Genomic DNA, 9,303 nt, shown 5'->3' with positions numbered 1-9,303 from the left:
CTGGGGTCACTGGGTAAAATGGCAGTTCTATTTTTTAAGTTTTTGAGGAAACTCCATATTGTTTTCCATAGTAGCTGCACCAGTCTGCATTCCCATCAGCAGAGTGCTAGGGCACCCAGTTTTCCATTTCCCTTAGTTACCATAACTTTAATTTATCAAATAATTAATGTCCTTTTAGGTACTGCTTGCAAAGGCTTACTAGTACTAAACTAAGGGCATGGTTTTAGCAGAAGACATAGCCTAGAGTAGCAGGGAAGTTTATGATAAATGATTGTAAGATAAAATAGCTATCTTGGAATTTTTCACATTTATTCTTTTAACTCTAATTTTTTCTTCCACCCACTATTTACTTTTCCAAAAACAATACCAAAGGAAAACATTTGGATGGCATATAAAAAGACAGTATTTATTTTATTCAAGCGTTCCTATAAGAAATTAAACATAATGATCCCTAGTTGAAGGCATTACCAAAAATGTTAACATTGTTTCACATATCCCTTTAGTGCCCAGATGAAGAAAACACTTATTTGAATGAAAGAATAAGAATGAACATTCTTACAGTAGGTTTACTTAGGTATGTGGAGAAAAATATCTGTATAGGTTAAACATAAAATAGTAAATGAACCTACTAATTTCCTTTGGTGATGAGAATCCCACTGATGTACAGGGTGGGGCAAAAGTAGATTTACAGTTGTTAGTATATGAAAGAGTTTATTCTTGTATTAAAATTATTTGTTAATTATTGAATTATTTTCCATATGAACAACTGCACATCTACTTTTGCCCCACCCTGTATTAAAGTCTCCAAGAGCTCCCAAGATCCGGGGGTCACTTTTCAACAATTATAAAACAGCCATAGCTGGCTACTCCCACAACTCATTGCTCCCCTTTTCCTCAATTATTTTACTGCTAAAAGAAGAGGATGGGAACAAACTACAATTTCCCTAATCCCATGATGCACAACTGTCAGCACCAGTAGTTCCTTGGGTAATAAGAATATCAAAGCACACCCCCCGCCACTGCCATCTAAATAGGATAAGAGGAAAAATGGTTTTGGGTGAGACATTTTGGCATTGTGCTTCCCAGAATTATAAAAGACCTGGCTAGGAAATAATCTCATTCCTACAAAGGAAAACCAGATATATATATGTATGTATGTATATATTTAGAGAACAGTAAAACAAAGTGGAACATCTATACCTGTCTCCCAGCCTCAATCTGATCTCAAAAATAAAAGTGCAGGGAGGCAACACTTTGGCATTTACCCTTGATCTAAAGCCCAATTTCCTTAGAAAAGCTAGGGTCACAGTGCTCCTTCCCTGCAGTGCAAGCAGGTTTCCACTTTTCCCCAAACCTATGAAGAGCAGGGATCTCTGATCTCCCTTCTCTTAACAGTAGGAATTACAAGCAGCACCATCTGATAAATACAAATGGGTGAATGTTTGGGGAATACAAATTTCTCAAGTCCCTACTAGTAATCTGAGTCTATGTGTGTAAGGAGAGAAACACTGAGGCAGAGGGGCAATGCCATTTCCATAGTTCTTTACATTTGGAGGAAGTAAGGGTAGAGAGAATATACATGTTGTGGGGATGGGTGAGAATGGAACCCTAACATATGCAAAAAATACATACAAACGTTGGAGCCTTGGATGCTGGCTATCTACACAAGACACAAAACCTGCTAATACCTATTCGTGACCATAAGGGAAAAGAGGAAAACACAACTATTCTTTTTATCAAGCAAATAGCAAAGTTCTAAGTGAAGATAATATCTCCTTTCTTTTTAGAAATTATATAGAGAAACAGTAAATGCTGAAAACCTTTGAATAACTGCAGATTCACATAGAAGTTACAAAATATGCAAGAACTTGTCATTGTTTCTCAGTCAATTCACAATTTACCTCAGATACAAATCACTCCCTGCTCCTCTAGGTATTCTGAGCAGATTTATAGTCTAATATCTATTGAAAAGTAAAAGACTACAATGAGGGAAAATGCAAAACGGGAGATCAGGTGTGGGAACTGGGGACTTGAAAGGTCTGAAAAATGGCTGGTGGAGAAAAAGAAAGTGGTAAGAATCGAGGAGTCCCAACCAGATTGTCCCAACCCTTTGAGGGAGGTGCCTCACACCTGTGGCCTAGCACAATCTGGACACATAGTAAATACTTTATATGAATAGTAGAGGAGAAGAAAAAACAATATATCACTAGAGAATGCAGTGCTTCAAACTCTAATACCCAGTAAGTTATTCTCTCTGCTGCCCTTAAAAGCCTGCAACGACATTGAAAGGTCTTGGTAAAAGAAGATGCCACTGCTTTTTCTGTAGCTGTCCCCGTTTTGACCAACACTGATGTCTAGGCCTTTCAAAGTAGAGGAAAATGCTGCTGAAGGGATGATGATTCTGGACCCTTAAGTTTTAATAGTCACAAACATTACTTAATGGGATCCCAAACAACAGATAAGAGATTTTTTTTCTTTTCGATTCTATTTCCTAGGTGGTCTCTGTGACTCAAGTTCAGCATTAGTATTTGCATGCAAAAATGAGTTTCCCAAAAAATAAAAGTTGGTAGTTGTTTAACACAAAGAATACAAAGCAGGTATAGATCCCTCAGGAAGCTGTCACATCTCTTGATAAAATTAACTCTACTGTCATCAACACTTTTTGCTTTGTCCCCTAGTTTGAAACCTTCATAAAAGATGCCTGCTTTTATAATTCAGTGAGAATAACTCTACTGTCTTCTCCAAAGGGCCCAATATTGTTAGGTTTGGGTTTTTTTGTTTTTTGTGTTTTTTTTGGTGCATGACTCAACATAAAAACCTGTGGCTCTGATGAGCTGCCTGTTTTTAAATGGTCCAGTAATTCTGGTTTCCATTTAACAAGTTCCCAGATAACAAACAGAAAATGGGATGAATCTTCACAAGGTCACATTGAAGGTTAAAATAAATTATCCCCATCACTGAGAGGTTCTCTTCAGGTTTTCTATCAGCACGACAGAATCAGTTTCTTCTTTGGTTTGCTTCTCATAGATGTCATACTTCTTCCAGTGCTGGAAGAAAGGGAAAAAAACACACATGATGACTTTTCTAAATAATGTTATTTCCCTGAGTACTCAGAGCCAATGCTTATTTTTAGCTTTGCATGGATGAAACCATGAGTGTGTTTCCTGTTATGTTTTTTTTAACCTAAGAATCTTATCTATTTGACCAATTAATGAAACAAAACAATCAGGAATTAACCTTAAAGAGGGAAAAAGCATGGGATTGTTATGTGACATTGAATGGCTATCTTAAAAGACCCTCTTTATCCACAGATTTAACCAGACTTGGATCAAAAATAGTATTTTCAATCCAAGGTTGTTAATCTGTGCATGTGGAAGGTCAACTGTATGCAATGTTCTACGCTATCTTATAAAAGGAACTTGAGCATCACAGATGTTGGTTATCTTGGGGGGGGGGGGTCTCCCATGGATACAGAGGGAAAACTGTACTATCTGGCATTTTACAGAAATAGTTTGCCAACCCTACCCTAGATTATTTCTAGGCTCCTTTTCTGATTTTATGATTTATGGTTCTACAATCCTAGGAAAGGATAGGAAAGAAGAAAAACAGAAACAAGAGCAACAATGGCTATTCAGCTGCCTCAGATTGAGCAACTGGAGATGGACTGAGCAAGTAAAAATGATCCAATCTTAGAAAGCCTATGGAGGGATGAGTTGGAAAACACTGCTTAAAACATTCAAATTAGTCTAAATGAATTATTTACCCTGATATTCCTAGAAATGCTAAAATAAGAAATGTTTACAAGTGTTAACAAGAATCCAGGATAACTGGATCTTTCACATATTGTTGGTGGAAACCTAAAATAGTACAGCCACTATGGAAAACAGTCTGATGGTTTCTTATAAAGCAAAACATATGCTTACTGCATGACCCAGCAATCCCAATCCCACGTGTTTACCCAAGAGAAATATGTCCACACAAAGACCTATATATGAATGTTTATAGCAGCTTTATTCATAAAAGCCTAAAACTGAAGACAACCCCAATGTCCTTGACTAAGTGAATGGTTAAATAAAATGTGGTACAGCTATATCATGGAATACTGCTCCGTTATAAAAAGAAATCAACTACTGATACATGCAACAACATGGATATCTCTTAAATGCATTATGCTAAGAAAAAAGGCAGACACCCTGGCCAGTTTGGCTCAGCAGTTAGATCATCGGCCCTCAGACCAAAGAGTCACAGGTTCGATTCTGGTCAAGAGCACTACCTCGGTTACGATTTGATCCCCAGTTCTGGTTGGGGTCATGCAGGAGGCAACCAATTGGTGTGTCTCTCTCACATTGATGTTTTTTTTTTTTTTTTTTATCCTCACCCGAGGACATTTTTGCATTTTTTGTTCAGACAGAGCGGGAGGGAGAGAGAGGAAGAGAGAGGGAGAGAAACATCGATGTGAAGGGACACATCGAGTGGTTGCCACCCGCACGACCAACCAGGGCCGGGGACAAACTGCAACCGAGGTACGTGCCCTTAGCGGGAACCGAACCCGGGTCTCTCTGGACCGCAGGCTGACGCTCCAACCGCTGAGCCAAACCGGCCAGGGCTCACATTGATGTTTTTCTCTCTCCCTCTTTCCTACTCTATTTGAAAATTGGTGGGAAAATATCCTTGGATGAGGATTTAAAAAAAAAAAAAGGTAGACTCAAAAACTATGTACTGTACGATTGCATTTATATGATATTCTGGAAAAGGCAAAATTTTATGGACAGAAAACAGATCAGTGTTTGCAAGAGTATGGGATCAGGGGATGAGGGTTCACTGCAAAGAGACAAAAGGGAACTTTTGGGGAATGACGTAAATGTTCTCTATCTTGCTTCGAGTAGTGGCTATAAAATTGCATACATTTCCTAAAACTCTTCCAACTCTATACTTCTTTAAAGTAAATTTTATTGTATGTAAATCAAATCAACAAACCTGATTTTTTTGTTGTTGTTGTTAATTCTCACCCAAGGATATTTTTCCATTGATTATTAGATAGAATGGAAGGGAGGGAGGGAGACAGAGAAGAAGAAAAACATTGGTGTTAGAGAGACACATAGATTGGCTGCCTCTCACATAACCCTAACCAGGGCCAGGGATCAAACCTGCAACCCAGGTGTGTGCTTTTGGGCAGGAATGAAATCCATGGGCCAATGAATGTTCTAACCACTGAACCAAACTGACCAGGGCAACAAACCTGATTTTAAAATATGAGAAATACACAGATTTCCAATTAAAAACAATCTGAAAAAATTATATAACCATAAAATAATTACTTATTCAATAAATGGCACTAAGATAACTGGCTAAGCACTTGAAACATTACGTTAAACCCGACCTCACAGGCTACATGGATAAACTCCCAGCGGGGGGCATGCAGGAGGTGGCCAATCAATGTTCTCTCTCATTGATGTTTCTATTTCTCTTTCCCTCTCCCTTCTTCTCTCTAAAATCAATAAAGAAAAAAATTATAAAAAGAATTGCACAAAAGAATCAACTCAAGCTAATGAACATATGAAAAAATATAAAAGTTGATATGTAAAATTAAAACAAGATGTCCTTTCCTCATTTATCAAATTGGCAAGACTATTTTTTAAAATTAGATACATTCAGGCAAAAGCATGGCAAAACAACCATTCAGACATACCATTGAGTCTATAAATTGGTAAAAACTAGATGTGATCTAGGCTTCTTGTGAAAGTTTAAGTGTGTGTATTCTAGTGCCCCCATTTCTTTACTATGAAGGACTCAGACCCTACATATGTAACCAAAGTGTTTAATAGCATATATTATATATTTGTGTACATCAGTAAAATAGATCTATCTCATTCTTTAATCTCTACATAATATTTCATTGCACAAATGCACCAAAACATATTTAACTATTATCCTTAATAGACATTTAACCTGTATATCCTTTCTGGATGACAATTTGTCAATACCAATCAAAGAGTTTAGAGGCATATAACCTTCTTTGATCTAACAATCTTACTTGTAACAATTTATCCCAAGACAGTAATAAAATATATATGCTAATATTAGCTGCGAAATGATGTCTATAATAATGAAGCTCAAAATTCACCTTTTTAATGGTTGAAAGTATGTATTACAGACGTCCCTTCTTCCCCATTGACACCCTCCTTCCCGCTCCCACCCCACTCCTGCCTTGCCCAGCCTAATGTCTGTGTCCATTGGTGTGCATATATGCATATAAATTATTTGGTTTATCTCTTCCCACCCCTCTCACCCCCATCCCTCTCAGGTTTGTCAGTCTGTTCCCTACTTCCATGACTCTGGGTCTCTTTTGGTCAACAGCTTATTTTGTTCATTATGTTCCACAAATAAGTGAGATCATGTGGTACTTGTCTTTCTCTGATGGGCTTATTTTGCTTAGCATAATACTCTCCAGGTCTCTCCATGTCGTCTCAAAGGGTAAGAGATCTCTCTTTTTTACAGCTGCATAGTGGATAAGGGGTTAATAATCAAAATATAGAGTCCTAATACAACTCAACAAAAGAAAGACAAAGATCCCAATTGAAAAATGGGAAGAGGACCTGAATAGACACTTCTCCATACAGGACATACAAATGGCCAAGAGACATATGAAGAAATGCTCACTGTCACTAATCATCAGAGAGATGCAAATTAAAACAACAATAAGGTATCATCTCACACCTGTCAGAATGGCCACCATCAACAAATCATCAAACAACAAGTGTTGGTGAGGGTGTGGAGAAAAGGGGACTCTAGCACACTGCTGGTGGGAATGCAGAATGGTGCAGCCACTATGGAAAACAACATGGTGTTTCTTCAAAAAATTAAAAATTGAATTGCCATTGGACCCATTGATCCTACCCCTTAAAATTCATCTTAATGCCTAATAATAGACTTGGTTAAGTACATCATAATATATTCACACAATGGAATACTCTTTAGCCATTAAAGATTATATTATAAGATGAGGGTTGGCAAACTTGTTCTGTAAATGGTCAATGAATAAATATTTTCAGCTTTGAGGGCCATATAGTCTCTGTCCCAATAACTCAACTCTCCTGTCATAGCATGAAAGCAGTCATAGATAATATATAAATGAATTGGTATGACTGTGTTTCAACAAAGCTTTATTTATACACACTGAAATTTCAATTTTATATAATTTTCATGTGCTATGATATAGTATTCTTCTTTAGATTTTATTCAAATGTTTAAAATATAAACAGCATTCTTAGTTTGCGGGCTATATACAAACAAGTGGCAGGCAGGATTTGGCTTGTGGTGTGTCATTTAGAGAAAATTCCTCTAACAAAGGTGGTGGTTGGCAGCATGGATTTTTATCTCCCAAAATGCCACCATAAAAATCACAAGTAGGAAGACTTCTGGTCAAGATGGTGACATAAGTAAACATGGTACTAGCCTCCTCCCACAACCACATCAAAGTTACAACTAAACTACAGAACAACCATCATTCAGAACTGCCTGACATCAAGCTGAAAGGAAGTCCTACAATTAGGAAATTAAAGAAGAAGCCACATCAAGACTGGTAGGAGGGGAGGAGGCATGGACAGGCTGGTTCTACACTCACACATAGTGGATAAAAATCAGGAGGAACACCTCGGCTGTGAAGGTCCTCCCTGAGGAGTGAGGGGTCCCCATCCCACACCAGGCCCTCAGCTCAGGGTTCCAGAGCCAGGAAGAGAAGTCCCCATAACTTCTGCTTATAAAAACCAGCGGGAACTGAGGCTGAGGGAGGCTGAGGCCTCTGGAGCCCCAGGCAGTTCCTCTTAAAGGGCCCAGGCATAGACTTACTCACTCAGACTCGCTTCCTCCAGGTTTCAATGTGGGGTAGGCAGTTTAAAAGGTTCCAGAGACCTACAGGCAAGAACTGAGTTGTTTGGCATTGGGGCAAGAGCTGGAAAGGCAGCTTTCTCCTGGATAGATTTGCTGGAGGAGGGCTGTTGTTTCTTTGGTGAGCCCTTCCCCAGGGCAGCAGATGGCTGCCATATCTGGGACTCCAGCAACCTGGCTCACACTGTTTGCCCCGCCCTGGTGATTCCTTGAGGCCCCACCCAACTTTCAGGCCCACCCAAGCTGTTCCCATTTACTTGACCATCGGATTGGCCTGTTTTGGATCCTGCTTCACATTTCCCCAAATTCTCTCAAACAAACAGCACCTGGCCTCAGTGAGCCCTATATTTCTTGCTAAGTTGCCCCAGGCCTGGCACTAGGAGCAGCCAGCCTTCGTTCACAACTTGGCTTTTTCTGAGCACCTCCAAGCCCAGCACAAGAAGCAGCCATCTGAAGATCACTTTGTAGCTTATGCCTGGTAACCCCAGGTAGAACACAGGCAGTTGCACACCTTGCCCCAGAGCCAGCACACCCAGTGGACAGCTTCAGAACACGCTGAAGCACCACCATCACCCAACCATCTCTACAAGTGACACACTCAAGGAGTAGACTCAGTGGGTACCAGAGCCCTGCTGAAGTAAGTTGTACTCTGTGCGGTGGGGCCCTGCCCAGCTGATCCTCCAAGGTAGTCAGAGGCCAGTGGTCAGTGGGCACAGCCAGTCCTTGCAGCTAATCACCTTAAGTAAATCCCTCCCATTGATGTGCCAACAACAATCAAGACTCAATTACAACAGAAGGTGTACAGTCCACACGAGGGGTGCACCTCAAGGGTCAAGCTGGGGTGATCAGGGAGGCTGTGCCACTGGACCCTATAGGACACCTACAACAATAGGCCACCCTATGAAGCCCAGGAGACATAGAAACTCTACCTAATATATAGAAACAAACACAGGGAAGCAGCCAAAATGAGGAGACAAAGAAACATGTCCCAAATAAAAAAAGAACAAAACTCCAGGAAAAGAACTAAACAAAATGGAGATAAGCAATCAATCAGATGCAGAGTTCAAAAATAAGGATGCTCAAGGAACTTAGTTAGAACTTCAAGGAAGTTAATGAAAACTTCAATGAACTTAGAGAGAACATCAACAACATAAAAAAGGAACAGTCATAAATGAAGGATGCACTAACTGAAATAAATAATAATTTACACGGAATCAATAGTAGAGTAGGTTAACCCAAGAAGCAAACCATCCATTTGGTATATAAAGAAGCTAAAAATACCCAATCAGAACAGCAAAAAAGAATTTTTAAAAATGAGGACAGTGTAAGGAGCCTCTGGGACAACTTCAAGCGTACCAACATCCGCATCATGGGGGTGCCAGATGGGGAAGAGAGAGAGCAAGAAATTGAAACCCT

At 39.5% G+C, this 9,303-nt stretch overlaps 1 protein-coding gene across 1 annotated transcript in view; it reads right to left on the bottom strand.

Moving 5' to 3' along the window:
- Window positions 1–390: 390 nt before the first annotated feature.
- Window positions 391–9,303, bottom strand: part of IL13RA1 (interleukin 13 receptor subunit alpha 1) — an 85,174-nt gene continuing 76,261 nt past the window's right edge. Inside the window, exon 11 of the mRNA XM_036270432.1 lies at window positions 391–3,047. Within this exon, the coding sequence (XP_036126325.1) occupies window positions 2,955–3,047 (93 nt within the window). The 3' untranslated portion in view covers window positions 391–2,954. The remainder of the gene's footprint in view (window positions 3,048–9,303) is intronic.

The sequence above is a fragment of the Molossus molossus genome, unplaced genomic scaffold (genome assembly GCF_014108415.1).
Source record: "Molossus molossus isolate mMolMol1 unplaced genomic scaffold, mMolMol1.p scaffold_m16_p_2, whole genome shotgun sequence".
Taxonomy (NCBI): domain Eukaryota; kingdom Metazoa; phylum Chordata; class Mammalia; order Chiroptera; family Molossidae; genus Molossus; species Molossus molossus.
Note: the sequence above shows the minus strand (reverse complement) of the source record. Positions and strands in the feature narration are given on the sequence as shown.